The sequence below is a fragment of the Cebidichthys violaceus genome, unplaced genomic scaffold (genome assembly GCF_023349555.1).
Source record: "Cebidichthys violaceus isolate CVI_PGR_0920_01 unplaced genomic scaffold, fCebVio1.0.p SCAF_1, whole genome shotgun sequence".
Taxonomy (NCBI): Eukaryota; Metazoa; Chordata; class Actinopteri; order Perciformes; family Stichaeidae; genus Cebidichthys; species Cebidichthys violaceus.
Window position 1 is genome coordinate 189,932 of NW_027176262.1, and position 25,382 is coordinate 215,313.

Here is a 25,382-nt window from a genome sequence, read left to right on the forward strand (position 1 = left end):
GCAATTTGTTTAATAAATAAAAAAAGGTTTAAATAAGAGTAACATTTGGTTGCACTTTTTCAAAATAAGACAGAAAAAAAAGATAACGTTATTTTTCTTTTTACCTTTCTGTCTATTTATCTCATCTTCTACGTGTATTACTCTGGTATGTTAGTTTGAATGTATGTATTCTACTGTTTATTATTGTGACTGTGCAATTTGTTCAATACATTTAAGAAAAGGTTAAAACGCTTTGGTTGAGATTCACCTCATCATAAAGATGACGCTATAAGAAACCATGAAATGATTCGTATGATATCTTACAAAAAGTTCCTATTTTTTTTGTGCGTTTTCCTACTAAAGTCCAGCAACACGTCATTTTCCGCTTGTTATATGAATACTGTCTTTTCAAAATAAACTTCCGTCTTCATAGGAAACCACTGTTAGGTTTGGACAACATAACTACTCCTGTTCCTGTTGAAATATATCAATTCAAAGACACCAAATATGTTCTACGGTATGAATTATTGCATGCAGTTTATTTTTGATCATTTTATGAAAGTTTGGGGTAAACATTTTTAAAAACAGCATTGAAGGTAAATATAAATTATCTGATATTTATTGTAAAACTTTATCAAACCCTTTATGTTGGCGTCAGACAAGGAGACAGGCTTTTAACATGGGAAGTTATGGCATCACCAAATTCAGACACTGAACACTTAAACTCTTATATTGTTTATTTTACATTTTCATATTTTTATTAAGTCTTTTATGCTGTTTCATTGTTTGTTATGCAGCAATCAACAAGTCAAACTATATATCTATATCTATATCTATATATCTATATATATATATATATATATATATATATATATATCTATATAGATATATATAGATATATAGATCTATATAGATATCTATATTTATATATCTATATATATATATCTATATATAGATATATATATAGATATAGATATATAGATATCTATATCTATATCTATATCTATAGATATAGATATAGATATCTATATATATATATATATAGATATATATATATATATATAGATATATATAGATATATATAGATATATATATAGATATATATAGATATATATATATATATAGATATATATATATATATATGAGAATAGAACAGTTTATGTCATGTCTAATAATGTCTCGACCACCATGGATCATCAAATAGGACATAACAAAAATCTGTTTTCAAATGCATCTTTCTATTTGTTCAGCTTCTATATCAGGAGTTTAATAATTTAATGTAATCATACAGAAAGCTTCACACTAAATAATGACCACTGTTTATAATTAATATTAAAAAATAAAAATAAAAAGGTCCTGAGATCTGATTACAGACTCAGAGGAGCATCATGGTCCCAGAGGAGCATCATGGTCCCAGCAGCTGATCCCAGAGGAGCATCACGCAGTAGATTTATCCGTCTGATCATTTGAGCTCCTCGTCTGCCGGCCTCAGAAAGCATCACGTGTTCTCTGACGGCTGGAGAACATTAAACATAGAACGTGACGTCACTGAGTCACAATGAGAACATGTTCTTTTTTATCTATTTATTTTAAATGATTGTTTTATTTGTGATAAAGTGATTTCAGACAGTTTCAGAATATTGTACCTCTGGGCTTAAAGCTCCTGACTGATCTGAGAGCCGGTCTGTCCCGGTCTGTCCGTCTCCTCTCCATCCTCAACGTAGATTGTGGGACGTCCGTCTCTCAGAGGGAGCTCCCTCTGGATCCTGGTCTGCTGCCTCTCATCCTGGACTGAAGCCTCCTCATAGAACAACAGAGGAGATATTCCTAACTGAAGGAACAACAACACAAAGATGAAGGACAGCTCTGACATCTGTATGAAGATAGAACTGTATCTATAAATATAAAGATACAACAATACATATATAACAATAAATATATATATAAATATAAAGATACAACAATAAATATATAACAATAAATATATATAAATATAAAGATACAACAATAAATATATAACAATATATATAAATATAAAGATACAACAATACATATATAACAATAAATATATATATATAAATATAAAGATACAACAATAAATATATAACAATAAATATATATAAATATAAAGATACAACAATAAATATATAACAATATATAAATATAAAGATACAATACATATATAACAATAAATATATATATATATATATATATATATATAAATATAAAGATACAACAATACATATATAACAATAAATATATATATATATATAAATATAAAGATACAACAATAAATATATAACAATAAATATATACAAATATAAAGATACAACAATACATATATATATAGATATAAAGATACAATAAATATATATAAATAAATATATATAAATATAAAGATACAACAATAAATATGTATAACTACAAAGATATATGTAACAATAAATGTATATAAATACAAAGATACAACAATAAATATATCTGAATATAAAGATACAACAATACATTTATATAAAAATAAAGATACAACAATAAATATACATATAAATATAAAGATACAACAATAAATACATATATATAAATATAAAGAATCAACAATAAATATATATCAAAATAAAGATACAACAATAAATACATATAAATATAAAGATACAACAATATATATAAATGTATAACGATATATATATATATATATATATATAAAACTACAAAGATATATGTAACAATAAATATATATAAATACAAAGATACAACAATAAATATATATGAATATAAAGATACAACAATATAAAAATAAAGATATAACAATATATATAATATAAAGATACAATAAATATATATAAAACTAAAGATACAATGAATATATATAAAAATAAAGATACAACAATATATTTAAAAATAAAGATATAACAATATATATAAATATAAAGATACAACAATAAATATATAACAATAAATATAAAGATACAATAAATATATATAAATATATAACAATAAATATATATAAATACAAAGATACAACAATAAATATATATAAAAATAAAAATACAACAATAAATATATATATACAAATAAAGATATAACAACAAATATATATAAATATAAAGATACAATAATAAATATATATAAATATATAACAATAGATATATACAGTGTTGTGAAAAAGTATTTGCCCCCTTCCAGGTTTCTTATTTTTTTGCATATTTGTCACACTTAAATGTTTCAGATCATCAAACAAATTTTAATATTAGACAAAGATAACCTGAGTAAATACAAAATGCAGTTTTCAAATGATGATCTATTTTATTAAGGGAGAAAAGCTATGCAAACCTACTTGGCCCTGTGTGAAAAAGTAATTGCCCCCCCTTGATAAATCATGAATGAACTGTGATTTTTTGGAAAGCTGAGTTCAATTTCACGAGCCACACCCAGGCCTGATTACTGCCAGACCTGTTGAATCAAGAAGTCACAATAAAACCTGTCTGACAAAGTGAAGTCGGCTAAAAGATCTCAAAAAGCAACACATCATGTAAAGAAATTCAAGAACAGATGAGAAACAAAGTAACTGACATGAATCAGTCTGGAAAGACCCCAGAACAACATGTGAAGAACTTCAGGCCTCAGTCTCCTCAGTTAAGATCAGTGTTCATGATTCAACAATAAGAAACAGACTGAGCACAAATAGCATCATGGGACAGTTCTGAGGAGAAAGACACTGCTGAGCAAAAAGAACACAAAGACTCGTCTCACATTTACCAAAAAACATCTTGATGATCCCCGAGACTTTTGGGCAAATATTCTGTGGACTGACGAGACAAAAGTTGAACTTTTTGGAAGGTGTGGTCCCGTTACATCTGGCATAAAACACACAGCATTTCATAAAAACAACATCATACCAACAGTCACACATGGTGGTGGTGGTGTGATGGTCTGGGGCTGCTTTGCAGCTTCAGGACCTGGACGACTTTCCATAATTTACAGAACCATGAGTTCTGCTCTCTACCAGAACCTCCTGAAGGAGAATGTCCGGCCATCAGTTCGTGACCTCAAACTCAAGCACACTTTGGTTCTGCAGCAGGACAATGATCCAAAACACACCAGCAAGTCCACCTCTGAATAGCTCAAAAAAAGCAAAAAGAAGGTTCTGGAGTGTCCTAGTCAAAGTCTGGACTTAAATCTGATTGAGATGCTGTGGCTGAGCTTCAACAAGCCGTTCCTGATCAAAAACCATCCAATGTGGCTGAATTAAAACAATTCTGCAAATAACAGTGGGCCAAAATTCTTCCACAGCGACATGAAAGACTCATTGTCAGTTATCGCAAACGCTGGATTGCAATTGTTGCCGCCAAGGGTGACAAAACCAGTTATCAGGTTGAAGGGGCAATTACTTTTTCACACAGGGCCAAGTAGGTTTGGATAGCTTTTCTCCCTTAATAAATTAAATCATCATTTAAAAACTGCATTTTGTATTTACTCGGGTTATCTTTGTCTAATATTAAAATTAGTTTGATGATCTGAAACATTTAAGTGTGACAAATATGCAAAATAATAAGAAACCAGGAAGGGGGTAAATACTTTTTCACAGCACGGTATATAAATACAAAGATACAACAATAAATATATATGAATATAAAGATACAACAATAAATATACTGTATATAAAAATAAAAATATAACAATATATATATATAAATATAAAGATACAACAATAATTATATATAAATATACAACAATAAATATAAAGATGCAACAATAATTATATATAAATATACAACAATAAATATAAAGATGCAACAATAAATATATATTAAAATAAAGATATTTGGAACAATAAATATATATTAAAATAAAGATATTTGGAACAATAAATATATATAAAATTAAAGAGAAATATATCTAACAATACATATATATAAATAAATAAATGTACCTCTCTGTAAAAGTCTCTTCCTGGTATCGATATGGAGGTGAGGACGACTTTATCTCTGCTCCGTCTGATCTGTTTGACAATGTCGTCGTGCTCCAGAGACTCTACAGGTGTCCCGTTGACGGCCAGCAGCAGGTCTCCGTCCTTCATCCCCTCGGCCTCAGCTGGACTTCCTTCATCCACCTCCCTCAGCACGTGAACTAGGTCTCAGCAGGACGGGAGAGAAAATATGTTGGAATATTAGTTTTACAACATTGGTGACACTTGGAAACATGTTGGATGAATAGATTTCATTGACAATAGACGATACCCGTCCCTAGAGGTGGACGGGTCCAACAAAGAAACAAGACTTTCAACCAGACAAGAGTTTCACACGCGTCAATTTTGTTGCCTAAAGCTAACTTCTGTTTGTAATGTTGGACAATCCGTGTCTCTGCGCACAGAACGGATCACATCTCGAGACTCGTTCCCTCATTTAGACGTCTCTACGTCACGTGACTGTGCTCGCGGACACGTGACCGTCGGAGTGTCCCTCACCTTTCCTCTGAGAGCCGGCCAGCCTCTCTTGTCTCAGCAGGAAGCCGTATCCGTCGGGACCTTTCACCAGACGCATGGTTCTGGCAGCGTGCGGAAGGCCGCGGCATTCCGCCACCTCGGGCAGGATGGGCGTCTTCCTCCGGACGCTGCAGGACTCGCCCTCGCGGTCGATGACCAGCACCGTCACCGAGTCCCCGATCCGCTTCACCTGAGGGACCAGACGCACCGCAGCCGTCACACACACGCGGTCATCACCTAACACACAGGTGGAGACAGGTAACTGAGGGACTCGTACGGTTCTGTTGAGGGTGGAGTGAGTCAGCGTGGACACCATGACCCCGTTGATCCAGATCAGACGGTCCCCCGTGCAGACGCCGGCTTTCTCTGCCGGACCGTCGGTCAGCGTGTTCACAGTGAACTGTCCCTTCTGACCTGAGGACGCAAACTCTCATGATTATGATCATAATCATCGTCATCATCATCATCAGCGTGTTAAAGTTCATTTATTAGGAGCAACGATTCTCTGCAACAAAGAAACCAACGAGCAACTTCTGTTTCAAGAAAAAAGCTCAAAACTTATTTTTAATACGTTTATTCCATTATTATTATTATTATTATTATTAAATGTATTATTATTACATGTATATGTATTATATATATTATTATTTATTCCATCTTTTTAAATATTTATTTAATATTTCTCATATTTGTTTTTAGGTTTCATGTATCTTAAAGTAAATAAAATACCACTATCACTTGTTTCACTTGCAGTGTTTGGTGAGTCAAGGTTCCTCACTGTGACTTTAAGGCACAGAGCTGGAGTCAGGATGTGGTTAGCCTAGCTTAGCATAAAGCCCAGAGAATCATTAACGGTGACGATATCTGCTGACGTCTGGTTCTTGTGAACTAGTAAAGGAGAAGTTAACCTTCCACTGAGGTGATGGTCATCCCCAGACCGTCCTCCGGGTGTCTGCTGATGTGACACAGTCTGGGTCTAGACCAGCCATCCCCTTTGGAGGACTTGGCCAGCGTCTGCAGATCCACACCCACAGACACGGCCTGTAGAACCAGAGGATTCAACTCAGAGAAACAACACAGTTAACTCACATCACTCCCTCTGAACGTCCTGTCACTCAAAACCATCACTAGATTCATCTGATCATTTATTTTACATGCTTCAGCTACATATTGTTACTTTTAGTACAGACTGCAGCTGCCCTCGCAGAGGACGTACTGTTGCATACAGAATGCATTCAATCAAGACAAACTACTTCCTCTTCAACTGGACTTTGACCCTTTTGCTCCGCTGTGCAAAGGATTGTGGGTCGAAAAGCCCACGAAAAGCGTGCTGGCTGGGGATGATTTAGGGGCGAGGCTACACAGTGATTGACAGGTCTCTACGTCACTCCTCCTCATTCCAGATATGGTCACTTCCTGTTCACTGGTTGATTAAAAAAAACAAGATGGCGACGGACAAATCGCTGAACTGAAGACTTCAAAACATCAGTCCACATGACTACGTCCACTTCTTATCTTCATGATGATCGGGACTCTAGGATACAGAGCAGGGAGATTATAAAGTGAACCTCATACTGCACCTCTTCATACTCGTCCCTTCTCAACACCAGCAGAAACAGGTCCAATCCACAGGATTGGATCTTCCTCACGACCTGTCAGAACATCACAGACACACAAATGATGAAGTGAATAAACTTTCATTTCAAACACAGAGTTCCTTAAATATTTATGTCTGTCCTAAACTAACAGAGCTCTTGTGTTTGACGGAACTCTGTTCTTCTCTTGGACCATTGAGTGACGTGGTGAGTAACGAGGGATCTGTTGACGAGTGTGTTTTCTCCAGTGTGAGTTCACCTGGAAATAAGAATCGTGTTGTTGTTATGAGCCCTTTAGATCTCCATAAGGAGCCATGTTTCTACGGTGGCCCAGAACGGACAAATCAACCGTGGTCCGTAATCACAGACTCTGTTCTTTAATGACTCACAGCCGGCTCTGGATAGACCTCATGTTGTCACAGTCAGGCCTCCGTAGTTCTACTACTCACTTGAACCACGGGCAAAAGTTTCAACTGGTTGTGATCTGCAACTTCACCACTAGATGGTGCCAGAACTCTCACACAATTCATAGGAACAGTGTGAGAGATTTAGTGTTATCTAGTGGTGTGTTCTAGATCACTAACCCTGCAGAAGTCCATGTTGTGCACGTACTCCTCGTTGACCTCCAGCACATGGTCCCCGTCCCGGAGGCCGCCGCGCTTCGCCGGACTCCACGGCTCCACGTCCCGGACCTCAAAGCTACGGCCGCTCCGGTCCGTCCGCAGAAAGAAGCCGAAGCTCTGGTCCTCCAGACGCTTCAGGTAGCATGGTCTGGGAACCAGACTGTGAGGGTCTACACACACACGCACACACACACACACACACACACACAGTCCAGTGAAGAGCATCGACACAGAGGGAGGAGTCTCAGAAGGTCACTGAAGGCTCGTGTATCAAACCTCACCAGGATCATCGGTGATGACCAGAGCTGGATTATCGATCCCGTCCTTTGGGTTGAAGGTAAAACTGAGCGAGATCAGAACAGACGGAATGTTTTATACATGAACTATGCACTTCATTGTGTTAGACTCACTTCATCACTTTAAACAATGCTGTTATTCAAGATATTTGTTAATTATTGAACACATTAGTTTACATCATTTCACTGTATTATGTGTACATAACTTGGGTAGGGTAGTGATAGTACTTCTGTGGTATCTTAACCTCACCAAGTAGCTTACTGTGAAGATGGAACTTTATTTTGAAACAATGTTAATGTAACGAGCAGGAATAGAATATCTGGACTCGTAAACACAGAAACGCTGAGATGTCTGAGTAATAATAATAATAATAATAATAATAATAATAATAATAATATAGTAATAACAATAATAGTAATAACAATAATAGTAATAATAATAGTAATAACAATAATAGTAGTAATAATAATAGTAACAATAATAATAATAATAATAATAATATAGTAATAACAATAATAATATGGTAATAATAATACTATAGTAATAACAATAATATTAATAACAATAATAGTAGTAATAATAATAGTAATAACAATAATAGTAGTAATAATAATAATAATAATAATAATAGTGACTCTCACGGATGTGATTGGCTGTGAGACGTGGTCAATAACAGACCAGTAGAACGTTACGACAAAGCAGCAGAACCTTCTTAAAGGGACACGCCTCATTTTCAGGTTGATCTTTGTGTTTCTACTAGAACAACCTTTACCATCAAAGAGACACTTTCACATATTTTACACCAAATGAATGTGTCTGGAGCCGCAGAAGCTATTTGATATCACATCTTCTAAAGTTTTATATATAGTTATTTCATATATACAAAAAGTATAGTTTGTTGTATTTATGAAGATATAGAAGAAGAATAAAGACAGTTCTTGACATGTTAGAACAACATCAGACTGATGAAGAGGAGAGTTGATAAATCATCATCTCATGTCCACGTGACGCTGTTCATCAAACACCGTTTGTTCTGGAAGCGTCTTAAGTTCTGCATCACATTTCTCACCATCTATCAAACAGCTGAGTCAGCATCGATGGCAGTGAAAGCAGATGAACACGCCCACGCAGAATGAAGCTCTCTATCTTCCTCCGTGACTTTTCTTCTTTGGATTGATCCATTGATAGTTTACTGGCGGGGGGGTCTGTAAATCCTGATGAGACCCCTGCAGGGAGAGGCGCTTGACAGTGACGTAATAGGATGCTCGCGGAGGAAGCAGCTGTTGTTGGAGGATCAGTGAGCGCATGTCGAGCGTGTGATCAGACCCACGGAGCGGCTTTGAGCAACCAATCTACTTCCTGTTTACACCGGCACCACACGCGTGCCCAGTGCACTGAAGAGTCACGTGATATTCGTTTTCAGGCGTGTTAGTCTGGACGGAGATCGTTTTAGTTTGTTCAAACAAAAACATGTTAGTGTGGATGTAGAGTCAGGGAGCCGCATGCTGCCGACCCCTGGACTAGTCTGAATGTTCTGCTTCTGTCTCTTTAAGAACCCTCCACATCATGGTCCACATCATGGTCCACATCATGGCCCACATCATGGCCCACATCATGGTCCACGTCATGTTCATGTTGGATTCATTGAAGCCCGGTGTAATGTTTATGTCATGAACATTTCTGTGAATCAGATCGTTGAATGTCGTTTGTCTGCTGAAGGTGGATGAAGAAAAACTGTTCACAGTTAGTGGTGAGAGGTCGAGTCTGTCTTTCACCACACTTACTAAACCTAACCAAGTGATTCATGATCTTCATCATTCTAGTTCCATAGAGCAGTGGTCCCCAACCACCGGGCCAGAAAGAATAAATTATAAAATATTTGGAACTTTGTGTTTATCCGCCACACCTTGAAGGTCGGTCCGTGAAAATATTGTCTTGCATGAAACCGGTCTGTGGCGCAAAAAAGGTTGTGGACCACTGGTCTGGACACAGGTGCAGTCTGGACACAGTGCGGTCTAGACACTGCGTTCTGGACACAGTGCGGTCTGGACAGTGCAGTCTGGACACAGTGCGGTCTGGACACAGTGCGGTCTGGACAGTGCGGTCTAGACAGTGCGGTCTAGACACAGTGCGGTCTAGACACAGTGCGGTCTAGACAGTGCGGTCTAGACAGTGCGGTCTGGACAATGCGGTCTGGACACAGTGTGGTCTGGACACAGTGTGGTCTAGACACAGTGCGGTCTGGACACAGTGCGGTCTGGACACAGTGCGGTCTGGACAGTGCGGTCTGGACACAGTGCGGTCTGGACACAGTGCGGTCTAGACACAGTGCAGTCTGGACACAGTGCGGTCTGGACACTGCGCGGTCTGGACACTGCGCGGTCTGGACAGTGCGTTCTGGACACAGTGCGGTCTGGACACAGTGCGGTCTGGACACAGTGCGGTCTGGACACAGTGCGGTCTGGACAGTGCGGTCTGGACACAGTGCGGTCTAGACACAGTGCGGTCTGGACACAGTGCGGTCTAGACAGTGCGGTCTAGACAGTGCGGTCTGGACACAGTGCAGTCTAGACAGTGCGGTCTGGACACAGTGTGGTCTAGACAGTGTGGTCTGGACACAGTGCGGTCTGGACACAGTGCGGTCTGGACACAGTGCGGTCTAGACAGTGCGGTCTGGACACAGTGTGGTCTAGACAGTGTGGTCTAGACACAGTGCGGTCTGGACACAGTGCGGTCTGGACACAGTGCGGTCTAGACAGTGCAGTCTGGACACAGTGCGGTCTGGACACAGTGCGGTCTGGACAGTGCGGTCTGGACACAGTGCAGTCTGGACACAGTGCAGTCTGGACACAGTGCGGTCTAGACAGTGCGGTCTGGACACAGTGCGGTCTGGACAGTGCGGTCTAGACAGTGTGGTCTGGACACAGTGCGGTCTAGACAATGCGGTCTGGACACAGTGCGGTCTAGATAGTGTGGTCTGGACACAGTGCGGTCTAGACACAGTGCGGTCTGGACAGTGCGGTCTGGACAGTGCGGTCTAGACAGTGCGGTCTAGACAGTGTGGTCTAGACACAGTGTGGTCTGGACACAGTGTGGTCTGGACACAGTGCGGTCTGGACACAGTGCGGTCTAGAGAGTGTGGTCTGGACACAGTGTGGTCTGGACACAGTGCGGTCTGGACACAGTGCGGTCTGGACACAGTGCGGTCTGGACACAGTGTGGTCCTTTATTAATATCATGAATACTGTGTTGAATCTGGACTCACCGTGGCGGTTCCATCTCATGCTGGCTCCTGTCGGAAGAACAGACGAGATACAATACTTAATAATAATAACTCAATGTGCTCAGAGAACGTTACATTAATACATGAATACATTAATACACGTTTAAAATATGACCTCAGTTCATTCTGTCAGAGAGGAAAGTGAACATAGCAAGAGAAGAGCAACACCAGAGCCTCTAATGAAAGGGTTCTCACAGCTAGACCTGGTCCATCTAGACCTGGTCCCACTCCCCAACCAATGAGACCTTCATGTACAGACACACACATTATAAATAGACACACTTTTTGTTGTCTTAACTACCACACTCACTCACTCACACACACACACACACACACACACACACACACACACACACACACACACACACACACACACACACACACACACACACAGCTTGTTTCTAGATTGAGTGTAAATTAAGTTATTGTTAATAAGAACGTTCCTTCAGTCTCCTTCAGTCTCCTTCAGTCTTTGGACTGATCCGCTGCTCCACACCTGGTCTAGATTAGAAGGGACGATTGGACTGTTCCATTGTACCACACAGAGGGGTGTTCTCAGGAGCCACTGCATGTGCTCCACAGAGGAGGACGTCTGCCCCCCCTTCACTCAGCGGTGAAGCGGTCAGTGTGTTTATAGAGTCATAATCAGAGGAGGAGCAGGTCTGTTCACAGAAGCTGAGCTCAGACTGTAGAGACATTGTGTTGAGGTTATATAGGTTATATAGTTCATGATCTTGTTACTTATCTTAATAATTGTAAATATTACGATACTGTTTTGAGTGCGCTTTCAGCTCCGAGCTGCTGGAAGAGTTTAAGTCTTTAAAGTTAAACCTCAGTCAGACCTTTGATTAACAACAATTATAGACTCTATTTTAGAAGTACTGACATCTTCAGATTACATCAATTTCAATCTGATCAATTTAATTCTATTATATTTATTTTATTAAATTATTTTATTATATTTACTTAAGTTGAACAATTTCATTGTTTATTTTCTTACATTATACTATTCATATATTTTATTTTATTTAAATTGAAAACTTTAATTCTATTTTTATTATTTTGTTTTTCACTTATTTCATTCTATTTAAGTTGTATAATTTCATTTAAATTATTGTTATATTTATCATTATTTATTGTATTTACGTTGCATAGTTTTTTTAATTTATCAGTGATTTCATTTTACATAAGTTGTATAATATTACTTAAATGTATTAATCTTGTTTTTATTTCAAGCGGTTTCACCACTATTACTGTTATTATAGCTTTTTATTACATCTTAATTATTTTTAAATGTTGGTTTGATGTTTCACCGTCTCGTCACTCTCCTGAATGGAAGACAACTGGTGTCTGAAGTTTTCAACTAAAAAGCATTTGTTTATGGTCATTTATTAAAGATCTTTTCAATAAAAGCACAATTATAATCTTACTGTTGAGCCCTGACGATATGACGCAATATGAAGCTTCTTTAGAAAGCTCCAGAAAACACTCATTATTGTTATTATTGAGGGCCATGAATGGACCCTCACATGAACTCTGACAATAATAACCTCCCTAACACCAGATGTTAACAGCTCTACTGTGAACAAGGAGATTTAGAATGAACCGGTAAGATGACACTTTGTGACAACTGTAAACTGAACACAAACATCCAGAGAAGGACTGCATGTGAGGAATGTTGAACCAGGAAGAAAACCGCTACGAACAAAAAAAGAACCACTAACACCATCAAAAACAAGCAGGTACTTTGACTTTACCGGTTAAAACACAGGTGATACTGACGCTTATACAGACTTATATACCTCCACATGAGAGTTACGTCAAGATAAAGAATCAGTATCTGAATAGTCAAATCATGGAGAGAGAGCTTACCTGTGGAGGTCCTCATGGAGTCCTGAGTGTGTGTGTGTATGTGTGTGAGTGTGTCCACTGAGGACGGACAAGGTTCACAGCTCACACAGACAATAAAAAGACGCCTCCAGCAGGTGAGACGGTGTTAAACATTGACCGGCCGTTACACATTGAGGAGGAGGAGGAGGAGCCTGTTCATAACGTTTGACATCACACCAACAAACACCCTCGATAGGTGGAGCTGTTACTGATTCTTCTTCTCTTTATATATATTAATGTTAAGTGACAGTGATAGTGACAATGATAGTGACAGTGACAGTGATAGTGACGTGATAGTGACAGTGACGTGACCGTGGACAGTGGGAGTAACAGTGGACAGTGATAGTGACAGTGATAGTGACATGATAGTGACAGTGATAGTGACAGTGATAGTGACAGTGATAGTGATGTGACAGTGATAGTGACGTGACAGTGATAGTGACAGTGATAGTGACAGTGATGTGACAGTGATAGTGACGTGACAGTGATAGTGACGTGACAATGACAGTGACGTGACAGTGATAGTGACAGTGATAGTGACGTGACAGTGACAGTGACGTGACAGTGATAGTGACGTGACAATAACAGTGACAGTGACGTGACAGTGACGTGACAGTGATAGTGACGTGACAGTGATAGTGATGTGACAGTGATGACAGTGATAGTGACAGTGACGTGACAGTGACGTGACGTGATAGTGACATGACAGTGATAGTGACGTGACAGTGACAGTGATAGTTACGTGACAGTGATAGTGACAGTGACGTGACAGTGATAGTGATAGTGACGTGACAATGACAGTGACGTGACAGTGACGTGACAGTGATAGAGACAGTGACGTGACAGTGATAGTGACGTGACAGTGATAGTGACAGTGATAGTGACGTGACAGTGATAGTGACGTGACAGTGACAATGACAGTGACGTGACAGTGATAGAGACAGTGACGTGACAGTGACAGTGATAGTGACGTGACAGTGATAGTGACAGTGACGTGATAGTGACAGTGATAGTGACAGTGGACAGTGATAGTGACAGTGACGTATGATCTAGCACTTGCACTAGCATGTTAGCGGTTAGCTCACCAGCTAGCACTAGCATGTTTGCGGTTAGCTCACCAGCTAGCACTTGGACCTGATCCTAACGTGAGGGTTTAGTTCTGTCCTGAAATCATCGAGTGTTTGAGGTCTTTATAAAAAACTTGACATAAGTCTGCATTAATGCAGATTTTGCCTGAGGAAATTACCCACAAATCATAGCAATGTGAGGTAAACAAAGAGGACGGCACACAATAATATTACATTTACACACAGAAACATTGAGGATTAAAGATGGAACATAAAAACACATGAAATCAGAGGAGTATTGCACAGATTTATTCATCAAACATTTCATTTAGTTATTGAAACTTTTTGGACAAAAACGAGTAAATCTATTATTTAATAATTACCTCTCATCTTGTGAGGGAAAAGACCTGGAAGACGTTTAAATCAGGGAGTAAAGAAATAAACTGATATAAACCCACGATTGTTCATAACGACGTGATATGTCGCAGTAAAGTGCTTTACCATCAACAGTTAAGGCTTGTTTTTACATCATCTCATATTAATACTTTATTTGAAACTCAATTATTTATCATTCCAAGCCCTTATTAATATTATTGTAACATCTTAAAAAAGAGTTTTCAGAGGAACTTTTATTTATTGCATTAAATATCCCTTTTCTTTGTCATATATTAGATAATACCTGTATTTGTTTTGATCCACACTAGATACAAAAATGACAATGTCAGCTAAATATTCATTAATAATAACATTCTATCTCTCACACTCGCACACATACAGTATGAGTTCCAGAGCGTCACAAGAGAAGAAGTGAAATGCATATTTTAAGAGCTCTCTGTTGAGGAAGTGCTAAATGTCTCTTTGTGAATATTAGTAGAACAAAGTCGTCTCTCAGACTTGACCTGGAGGTCCAGGTCTGACCTCTCTCTCTCTGGTTATTTGCCGTATCCTGACGATGGAGGTAGACAATCCTTCTCCAGCATCCTCAGCGTCTGTCGGACTCCTTTCTCCACCCGTCGGAAGTGAAGCCTCTTCCAGATGTTCTGCTGCTGCTGACGACCCCAGTCCAGATCCCTGAGGAACACCTTCACCCAGAGAGAGATAGGGAGAGGAGAAAGAGAGAGAGAGAGACAGAAAGAGAGAGTCAGAGAGAGAGAGAGAGAGAGAGAGACAGAGAGAGAGAGTCAGAGAGACAGAGAGAGAGACAGAGAGAGACACAGAGAGAGGGAGAGAGAGAGAGAGAAAGAGAGAGAGGAGGGGAGAGGAGGGAGAGGAGAGGATGAAACATGTTCTAGTTCTTCTACTCATGATGGTTCTGTTTCCACAGAGGAGCAGGACTTTTATTTTGAAGTTTCTGTGTTTACCTTCAGCTGCTGTTTGACACGTTCTCGGTCCCAGGACGAGATGTTCTTCTGGATCACGCTGAGGATCGGGTGCCAGTCCTCCGAGATGTCGGAGCCCTCGGTGACCGAAGCCAGGACCTTGACCCGCCGGCCTCCCTGGCTCTTGGGAACGCCTCGGACATACAAGGACTGTTTCCCCACGTCGCTGAGAGGGTTCAGATACAAGCTGCACAAAGACACCAGCAAAGAACCGCACTGACGGATTACAGACGTCCATTAAAGCACACTGTCGGTTAGGGACGACCCGAAACCCGGTTCTAAATGAGTAAAACACAGAGGTTCTGTTCCTGCTATCGGGAGTTTGATCAGAATTGGTATCAGAACATCTCTACTTCGCTCCCTTCATAGTATTCTGGGATGGTAGTGAGCTGCTTACTGCACGGTGTGGATGCCGGCGTGCTCCCTGCAGGCGTCCACTAAAGCCAGAGCGGCGTTGTCCCCGATGTTGTTGTAGGCCACGTTGAGCTCCAGGAGCCCCGTGTGGTGCTGCAGCCTCTCGGCCAGCTCCAGGGTCCCCTGGTCCCCCAGACCCGTGTGCATCAGGGACAGGTTGGTCAGGGACCGGTTCTCAGGAAGAGCCTCCAGCAGGGTGAGAGCTCCAGACTCCAGCAGAGGGTTGTCACACAGTCTGAGGAGCACGTTGGAGTAACAATGAGACCAGGCCGGTGTTCTGCTGAGAACAACCTACCAAAGAACTCCACAGAACACTCTGTATTCTACTACTGTGTACACATACATACACAGTGTATATACAGTATATGGGTGTATATAAGTATATGTGTGTATATACAGTATATGGGTGTATACACAGTAGTGGAATAGATAGGAAGATAAATGATCCTTAAACAAAGCTTTACTAATCTGCATTTCCTCCCACTGCTTCAAAATAAAAGCCTTCTGCTGGCTTAAAGGAGCAGGAGGCTGCAGGAGACTTCTGACACCACCAGGTTGTCTAATGTCTTCTGTGTCAGGCAGGTTAAACCAGCAGTTTAAACCCTGAAGTTGTCTACGATGGAGGTGAGAAGGATTCTCCTCTGAGCTTCTGGAGGCTGAAGCAGGGTGTTTCAGACAGACACTGCTGTCTGCTACACATGCATGTGTTAAAATAATGTCACTCCATACACAGAGAGACATCCTGCTGATGGAGCCACTTCAGAGATCAAAGTAGAGACATGAATGAAGGCGTGGTCTTACTGTAGAGATCTCAGAGAGCTCATGGGGTCTAGCAGCAGATCTCTCAGGAGGACGCAGGACTCAGGACCCAGGCTGTTAAACTGCAGACTGAGGACAACAGAGACAGGCAGACACAACAATCACAACACACACACACACACACACGGCATTCACATGCTGGACAAGCAAGTGAGTCCTCCAAAGTCAACAGAGATGCATTTAAAAACACAAGTTATGAGTTTAACACCACAAAGTACATCCTCCATTATGACAATAAAGACGAATCAATACGTCTCTAAAACAACTAAAACTAAAAACTAAAACCTTCATGAAGGTAAGATTTATTGCAGTACTGTGAGCTAACAGATGTTTTTATCACGTCTGAATGTGTAAAGTGAACATCAGGAACTAACAGATGTTCCAGAGGTGGAGGTGGAGGCAAATTAAACTTAAGTGAGCCTCAAAAACCAGCATCTGACTGTTTCTAGCTTACACTCCTCCTGACTGTAATGTCATATTAAGATGTTTTTTATTTCAGCTAAATTTACAGAGAAAGTCAGCAACCAGATGGGTCGAGTCAGAGCCTGATGGGAGCTCTTCACCAATTAAAATCTGAATAACCAAACCATCTGGATTCTGATGTTTTTATGTATTTACTTTGGTACGGTTCAACCAACATTGGTAACTTCTTAGTAGTATAACATAGTCAATGTTTAGCATCATCCACTAAAAACTACTCACTGCAAACCAGAACAGAAGAGTTATTGATTTAGTCTCACTTGAGGTTGCGTGTGTGTCTGAAGGCCGGCCACAGCATCTGAAGCATGTCGTGAGTCAGCAGGCAGGAGGACAGGTCCATCTCTTCAAGGTGATAACTACAGGAAGATACCAACACGCACCATTCAGTGAGTAACGCACAGACTCATTGAGTAACGTTCAGACTCATTGAGTAACGCTCAGACTCAGTGAGTAACGTTCAGACTCAGTGAGTAACGTTCAAACTCATTGAGTAACGTTCAGACTCAGTGAGTAACGTTCAGACTCAGTGAGTAACGTTCAGACTCAGTGAGTAACGTTCAGACTCATTGAGTAACGTTCAGACTCATTGAGTAACGTTCAGACTCATTGAGTAACGTTAACGTTCAGACTCAGTGAGTAACGTTCAGACTCATTGAGTAACGTTCAGACTCAGTGAATAACGTTCAGACTCAGTGAGTAACGTTCAGACTCAGTGAGTAACGTTCAGACTCATTGAGTAACGTTCAGACTCAGTGAGTAACGTTCAGACTCATTGAGTAACGTTCAGACTCATTGAGTAACGTTCAGACTCAGTGAGTAACGTTCAGACTCAGTGAGTAACGTTCAGGCTCAGTGAGTAACGTTCAGGCTCAGTGAGTAACGTTCAGACTCATTGAGTAACGTTCAGACTCAGTGAGTAACGTTCAGACTCATTGAGTAACGTTCAGACTCATTGAGTAACGTTCAGACTCAGTGAGTAACGTTCAGACTCATTGAGTAACGTTCAGACTCATTGAGTAACGTTCAGGCTCAGTGAGTAACGTTCAGACTCATTGAGTAACGTTCAGACTCAGTGAGTAACGTTCAGACTCAGGCCAATAGTTGAATCTGCAGCTCCAGTTCAGAAGGATTTTCTTTTTCCTCTTTTGGATGCACTTTGTAAATAAAAAGCAATTTAGAAACAAACATATAATTCAGCGCCACAAAATGGTAAAACACTAAACCCGACATACTGAACATTTATTAGTAAATCCTTAATCTATACCTTACCTTGCAGGTGTGCACGAGAGCACAGAACTCAGTACAAAGCACTTGAGCGGCGTCATACGGATGTTGGTGAGGTTGATGGTTCTGATCGAGGCCAGAACCTCTGCAGTCACTCTCGGGTTCTGAAACTCATACAGAAGGACCAGTAGATCCATCAGCTCCTCTGGCGGCTGTCGCTTGCTGATCTCTAGAATTAAATAACAGAAAAGAGAGGCATGATTCATAAAGGTTTCTGTCTAAAACAAAAACGAAATAAGGAACTTTAAGGGTCTGTCCACGGTGGACCAGGCCTCTGCTGGAGGATCTGGGTCTGTCCACGGTGGACCAGTCTCTGCTGGAGGATCTGGGTCTGTCCACGGTGGACCAGTCTCTGCTGGAGTCTGAGCTGAAGGAGTTTCTGGTGAACCTGCATGAGTTCATTTGGTTTCACCAGAATCCGACCCGGTGGCACCGATGACGAGCTTTAAGAATAACTCTATAGAAACAGACCATCTTCTCTCTGATGGTCTCTTTACTGATGGAGGTCTGATAGAGGATCAGGACTACACTGAGATTGGTTCAGAACCAGGTAAAAGCTCCTTACTGTAACTTTAACAATACGATCATTAATATCAAATTAAAGTCAGTGGGTGTGTAATATTTGAAACCAAGGTCAGTTCTAGCTCTTCAAACATGTAAAACGAAGCCTACTGTAAAAGCAGGACTGAAAGAACAGATACGTTACCTCTGACGAGGTACTTTCTGAGGGCTTGTGTGATCTGGGCCACGGTGGTGCTCTGAATGCTGCACCCAAGTTGCTGGAGAAGGACACGGTTACCATAATGCAACAGTCCACCCATGAAGATGGGGTAGAGCTCGAAAGGCTGGCCCTCACTGTACTGCTTTGGTTGCGGGCCATGGACTCCCAGGAGGCTTTGCTCCACCTGGTCCAGAACGTCCTCGTTGAAGCTGTCCTCGGTGCGGAACATCTCAGCCGCCATGGTTCTGGCAATGCTGCTTTTGTTGTGACTGCTGATTTTCTCGTAGAGCTTCGGAAAAAGCTTAATGAGGTTGAATACGGCAAATATCCGGAGGGGGATGAACTTGGAGAGGATGCTGACGAGGGCGTTGACGTCCTCACTCGCCTGACCAATGGCCGCAGACACCTGACTGGTCAGCTTCTCCAGAGCGGATTTGTTCTCTCCTAGAACCACGTAGAGAGCCGCCAGGTACTCCTGCATGGCCGGGACAGCAAACACGTACCGCCTCTTATCATTCTCACCGGGATCTTCTTGTAAATGCTTGCCGCTTCCAACACTGGGAGCCAAGAAGAAGTCGAGCACGTCGGTCCGGAACATGGCCAGCTGACGTAGCTCCTCGTCCGTCTTGGTCTTGCCTCCGATCCACTGCTCCAGCTCCTTTTCCGAGAACGATGTGCGTTTGTTCGTCACGCCGTCGAACGCGAGTTTCCCAACCGTACGGACCACGTACAGCATCAGTGAGCTGTGGTGCTCCTGAATGGGCACATTGGTTCCCTCTCCCGTGCCGAGCACCTCACCACCAAAGTTCAGCCGGAGGAAACTGGTGTAAATGCCGGTCAGCGTGCGGATGGGCGCCTTGGCGTCGGTGAAATGGAGGAAGTGTAAGGTGGCGCATGTGAGCCAGCAGTAGGAGGGCAGGAAGCAGGCTGCAGCCAGCTGGCTCTCTCTCTGGAGGTTGAGGTACAGCAGCTCTATGAGGGCGTGGGCATCGTGGTGTCGGGCCGTCTCTCCGCTCTGCTGCAGCAGGCGGCTGCTGAAGTAGGCCCGCTGGCGGTCCGGGTCGCTGAAGCCACAGATCTGAGCGTAGCGACTCACATACTTCTCGGGGATACGCTCCAGGGCAGACAGTCTGGTGGTCACCAAGATGCTGGCCTGAGAAAACATACAGCAGCCAAATAACACACTTCATAAATCAACAAGGATTCAATGAATATGTTTTTCATCAGGGGGAGGAAATCAATAGAGCATAATATCGCGATATGGTATCGATAGACGAAAGCCAAGATGTTTAAAATAGGTAATAAATCTCAATGTTTGATACTGCAGTACTCAGCATATCAGTAACGGTATATCAAGCTTCATTCATTCTTCCAACATGAATGCTTTTGAAAGGGTAAACTGGTAATAACTTCAAAGTAGATATAAACCTATGTTATGTGTTTACTTTGTTATTGTCAGAAAACACGCAATTCAAATAAAGAGGACATAAATTGTTGGATTTACATGTAAATATTTGTTATGAGTATTAAAGTATTGTATCCTCTGTACTTACCAAACAAAACGTGTCCACAACAAAGAGTTCACAAATGTCAAAGGTCAAATACCTGGTCAGGGTTATAATCACCTGTTTAAGATAAAGGTCTGGAGCTGAGGAAGACTCTGATCTCATGATATTAACGACGGTCACACAAGCCTCCAGGAGAGCAGCATTACTCACATCCTCAGTTTAAGAAAGGGAACCTGGTACTTTCTACCCTTCAGTCATCCAGGTATCTTTTCAACATTCTTTTCTTCATCTTAGCAACGTTACTTTGTGCGGTTTGGCAAATAGAGAGACAAATGCGGTGACGGTGGACTGTCCCTTACCTCAGGCAGGAGGTACTTCCTCAGCAGGTTGACCACCACCACACCTGGAGGCAGCGCCTCATTAGGATCACTGCAAAGCTCCGTGGCTCCAATTCTGAAATCCAGATTCATCTTCTCCATCCCGTTGAAGATGAAGAGCACGTCCTTGGCCTGGTTTCCCTCCCCACTCAACAAGGGGTGTTTTTTAAGGTGGAGGTACTTCCTGCTCACCAGGTCCCTTAAGGAAGCCACCCTATGAAGGAAGAGATTCATCACTTTGTGCACTTCATTACCAACATACTGTTCCAACAGCAGTGTCGGTAGATCGATCCGGTCAGTAGGTAGCTAAGTAGGGTCGTTAGGTAGGGTCGGTAGTTGGGGTAAGTAAGTCGGTAGGTAGGTAGGGCCGCTTCGGTCCGTAGGACTGTCTGTCTGGTTCAGTCCATAGGTAGGTAGGTAGGGTCGGTAGATAAGTAGGTAGGGTCGGTAGGAAGGGTAGGTAGTTGTGGCAGGTAAGTCGGTCGGTAGAGTTAGGGTAGGGTAGGGCCGGTAGATTGGTCCGGTCTGTAGGATGGTCAGTCTGGTCCGTACATAGGTCAGTAGGTAGGTCTGACAGTCAGTCGGTAGGTCGGCTGGTTGGTCAGTCGGTCTGTCGGTTGGTGGGTAGATAGGTCTTGATTGACTCTCATTCTGAGGGAAACTACTAAAATAACGCGGCTCCAAACTCAAATATCAGTTATGTGACATAAGACAACGATGAAAAATGAGAAGATCATCTTACTTTGACAGTTGGCCGAGGTCCTCGCAAGAGAAAGGAACCAGCAACTTGAACTGGGTCAGGGTTCTGCCAGCGCACCAGTCCAGCACCAGCTTCCGGACCACTGTGCTTTTCCCAGTTCCCACAGCTCCGTACATCAACACGTTGAGCCCCCGGTCCTCACTCCAGGCGTCGCTGGGCTCAAACAGCTGTTCCACCCTCACAGAGGGGCTGAAGGTGGTCTGGGTCTGGAGAGGGGAACTGAGCCGTCCTGCTCTCTCCTCGGCCTCTCTTTCCACTACCAGTGGATCCACATGCATGGTCTCTGGGCTGAAGTACCCTCCAAACTGTTTCTCCTCCTGAGGAAGGTGGCTGAACCACAGGAAGACCTTCTTCTTGTGGATCTCTAGGGGATCTGCTGGAAGAGACACAAAAGGAGGACTTCTTGAGACTTTGATGAACTGCTGCTTCCTCTCTGAATGAACTAGAATAGATTTTATACGCTCTATGTTTGGTCTCTATTGTTGCATATTCTATCTTGCTGTATATATATATATATATATATATATATATATATATATATATATATATATATATATATATATATATATATATATATATGTGTGTGTGTGTGTGTGTGTTTTATATATTCAATGTGTTCCTTGACTGTCTCTATAGTCACTATGTCTTTAACTTGTAGTCCAGTCACACCCAGGACTACGATTCACTGGTTGCTTTAGACTTTTTATAATAATATGAAGACATAAGGTTAAAAGTGGATTTAAAGGCGGAGCCTGTGATTCTAATCCAATACACTGTCAAATTGAGCGAATATCTCCTCACAGTTCTCCAGCTGTTTGCTTTGGACTGAGGACAGACAGTGAAGCTCTGTGTGTGTGTGTGTGTGTGTGTGTGTGTGTGTGTTTTAAACACATTACAGAACAAGCTTATAGATGCTGCAGTTATAAGGGCATGAAGAGAAAGATGACTTGAGAGACGTCACTGTTTTCATGTCAACAACACACCAAGCAGATGATGAGAATAACAATGTTTTGATGAAATATCACAATTTTAAGCTTCATTTCAGCTGCTTTTTCTGACGGACGCTTTATACATGATGTGTTCAAGGGCCGTCGGAAAGATGAAAATCTGACGATAATGATGTTTTTTACAGCTTCTGGCTGTGATGAACGGTGTAGTTTTAGTGATTGTTTAAAATCAATCCCGCCGGTCGTAGTTGAGAGAGAAGTGTGAAGAACATCTGCAGCTCTGTGCACCTGGTCCTGAGGTGGTGGAGCAGAAGGTCCTGCAGTGGAAACCAGCGGCTGTGTACAGAGGAACCTCCACCCTCCTCTTCCTCCTCCATGCTCCGAGCAGCTGACTCAGCTGTCTGCAAAGAAACAACAACACCACACAGGACGAGAAGGTCACTTCATTCCCACAGGGAGTGGATGAGGCTGCAGGTTAGAACAGGTGTGCTGACGTACACACACACACACACACACACACACACACACACACACACACACACACACACACACACACACACACACACACACACACGTTATTATCAATCAAAGGAATGAATGACTGTGTTCTTATGGAAACGTACTCCTCAACACGCGTCAGCTTCAGCTCGCTGTATGAACAGTCTTTTCAAAATAAACTTCCTCTTCACAGGAAACTCCTTCGCGGTTTGGGTTCAAATGAGGCGTTTAAATAATAAGCGGTGACGCTCACATGAAACACATGACCCAAATGAAGCTCCAGATGACATCACAATGTGAATGAAGAGAGCTTATATATTATATACCTTATATATTATAACATGTAGTATTTACTGTGACAGTAACAGTCGTTTAAAACCAGCTGTGACACACAGACGTCTCTCCTCACATCTTCATATAAATCTTTCGTTTGTGGTCACACGATCACCGTATAACGCTGCTGAATGCATCAGCAAACAGCTGCTCACACATCCAGACACAGAACATCTGGATCACTCACCTGTGCAGTGAACTCATGCTGCTGCTCTGTAGGTCCTTCTGTGACAAACAGGAAGAGAAGTTAAAGGAGGCTGTGAGCTCTGAACGTTTCTCAAACACCATCTAAAGACACGTGATGTCCTCTAGAGTGACGGGAGGAACCTGAACCTGGTCCTGGACCTCTTTACAGCCTCTAGGACTGTGACCTGTTCTTTAAATAGAGAACATCAACACTCTTTAAACGCAGTTTAAACACTGTGTGACACACTGTGTAATGGTCCAATCACCTCGAGACGGAGCAGAGTATTTAGAAACACACAAGTGTGAGCAGGTCACGGTCCTGTAAGTCTGCACACGTTATAAGGTCATAATGAACATGTTACATAACGTTATAACGGGCAAACAAGTCACAGCAGGCACGAGACACTCCACCCCTCCTTCAGGTTAACGTTGTGCATTAGTCCCATAGAGAACATGGAGAACATGGAGAACATAGAGAACATGGAGACCATAGAGAACATGGAGAACATGGAGAACATAGAGAACATGTCTAATGAGAACATTAATGAAGAGGAACCAACCTCCTGACTCTTGAACTGTCACTCAGCTAAATCCAGATCAGAGTCAGCGTCCTTGTCTCCCATTGGTCCTGGTCTCGTGCAGCTTGTGTCTCCGTGACTCAGTGAACACCGTGACGTGACCGTGGAGCTCACACTGAACTGGACTCGTTCCTGTGAGAAACTCCTCAGCGGCGCTCGAAGCGCATTCAGATCAACTTCCGGCTTCCGAGTGGAAAAAAAATCCAGATGTAAAATACCCGGATTTGGAGCATGCGCAGTAGTGTTTCCTTTCCTTCCTGTAGTTTTTATTTCTATAATTGTTGTGTTTGGTTTGATTGTATTCTTGCTCAACTTGAGGCAGAAGTATGTTGTGTTCTTACTAAAAGTGTTAAACGTGACACTAAAGACATTATTCCATGCTTCATCTGTCTCATTTATTATTTATTATTTGATCTTATTTGATCTTATTTATAATTTATTATTTAATATTTATTATTTTATCTTATTTATTATTTCATCTTATTTATTATTTTATCTTATTTATTATTTATCTTATTTATTATTCATCTTATTTATTATTTTATCTTATTTATTATTTATTATTTTATCTTATTTATTATTTTATCTCATTTATTATTTTATCTTATTTATTATGTATTATTTTATCTTATTTATTATTTTGGTTGAACAGCATTTAATGTTTTTATATACAGTTCAAACACAAATACATATGTCTTTTGTCTTGTAAACGTATAGAATATATTATATATTTATATATTGAGTGTATAGAAGTTTGTTTATGTTGTTGAGCAGCTGTCACGACCCCCCAGTGCGCATGCGCTGCTGGTTGCATGCGGCGCTACAAATGAGATTACACAACTGCGTCAATTGCTGAGCGGTCGCTGATTGGTTGAGCAATCC

The 25,382-nt window shown here is 41.2% G+C and overlaps 2 protein-coding genes across 5 annotated transcripts; both read right to left on the bottom strand.

The window, feature by feature from the left end:
- Positions 1-1,136: 1,136 nt before the first annotated feature.
- LOC137868627 (Na(+)/H(+) exchange regulatory cofactor NHE-RF3-like) lies at positions 1,137-13,203 on the bottom strand. 2 transcript variants are annotated; one of them, XM_068705616.1, is made up of 11 exons: positions 13,132-13,203; positions 11,242-11,268; positions 7,961-8,022; positions 7,641-7,849; positions 7,042-7,113; positions 6,370-6,502; positions 5,739-5,875; positions 5,444-5,651; positions 4,910-5,106; positions 1,626-1,810; positions 1,137-1,495 (listed from the first exon to the last, which is right to left on the bottom strand). In XM_068705616.1, exons 2-10 carry the CDS (start codon positions 11,253-11,255, stop codon positions 1,634-1,636), a joined length of 1,209 nt encoding a protein of 402 aa, XP_068561717.1. In that variant the 5' UTR covers positions 11,256-11,268; positions 13,132-13,203; the 3' UTR covers positions 1,137-1,495; positions 1,626-1,633. The 2 variants fall into 2 exon arrangements, with proteins under 2 accessions (XP_068561717.1, XP_068561640.1); XM_068705539.1 differs by having other exon boundaries at positions 4,910-5,112.
- A 1,306-nt stretch (positions 13,204-14,509) lies between these two features.
- On the bottom strand, positions 14,510-24,671 carry nlrx1 (NLR family member X1). Of its 3 annotated transcripts, none has more exons than XM_068702705.1 (12): positions 24,483-24,671; positions 23,924-23,961; positions 23,194-23,306; positions 21,941-22,331; positions 21,181-21,412; positions 19,299-20,466; positions 18,578-18,761; positions 17,569-17,664; positions 16,811-16,897; positions 15,993-16,244; positions 15,578-15,782; positions 14,510-15,298 (listed from the first exon to the last, which is right to left on the bottom strand). In XM_068702705.1, the coding sequence occupies exons 2-12, from the start codon at positions 23,938-23,940 to the stop codon at positions 15,149-15,151; spliced, it is 2,895 nt and encodes a 964-aa protein (XP_068558806.1). In that variant the 5' UTR covers positions 23,941-23,961; positions 24,483-24,671; the 3' UTR covers positions 14,510-15,148. The 3 variants fall into 3 exon arrangements, with proteins under 3 accessions (XP_068558806.1, XP_068558722.1, XP_068558887.1); XM_068702621.1 differs by having other exon boundaries at positions 21,941-22,334; XM_068702786.1 differs by lacking the exons at positions 23,924-23,961; positions 24,483-24,671 and having other exon boundaries at positions 22,942-23,276.
- Between the last annotated feature and the right edge of the window lie 711 nt (positions 24,672-25,382).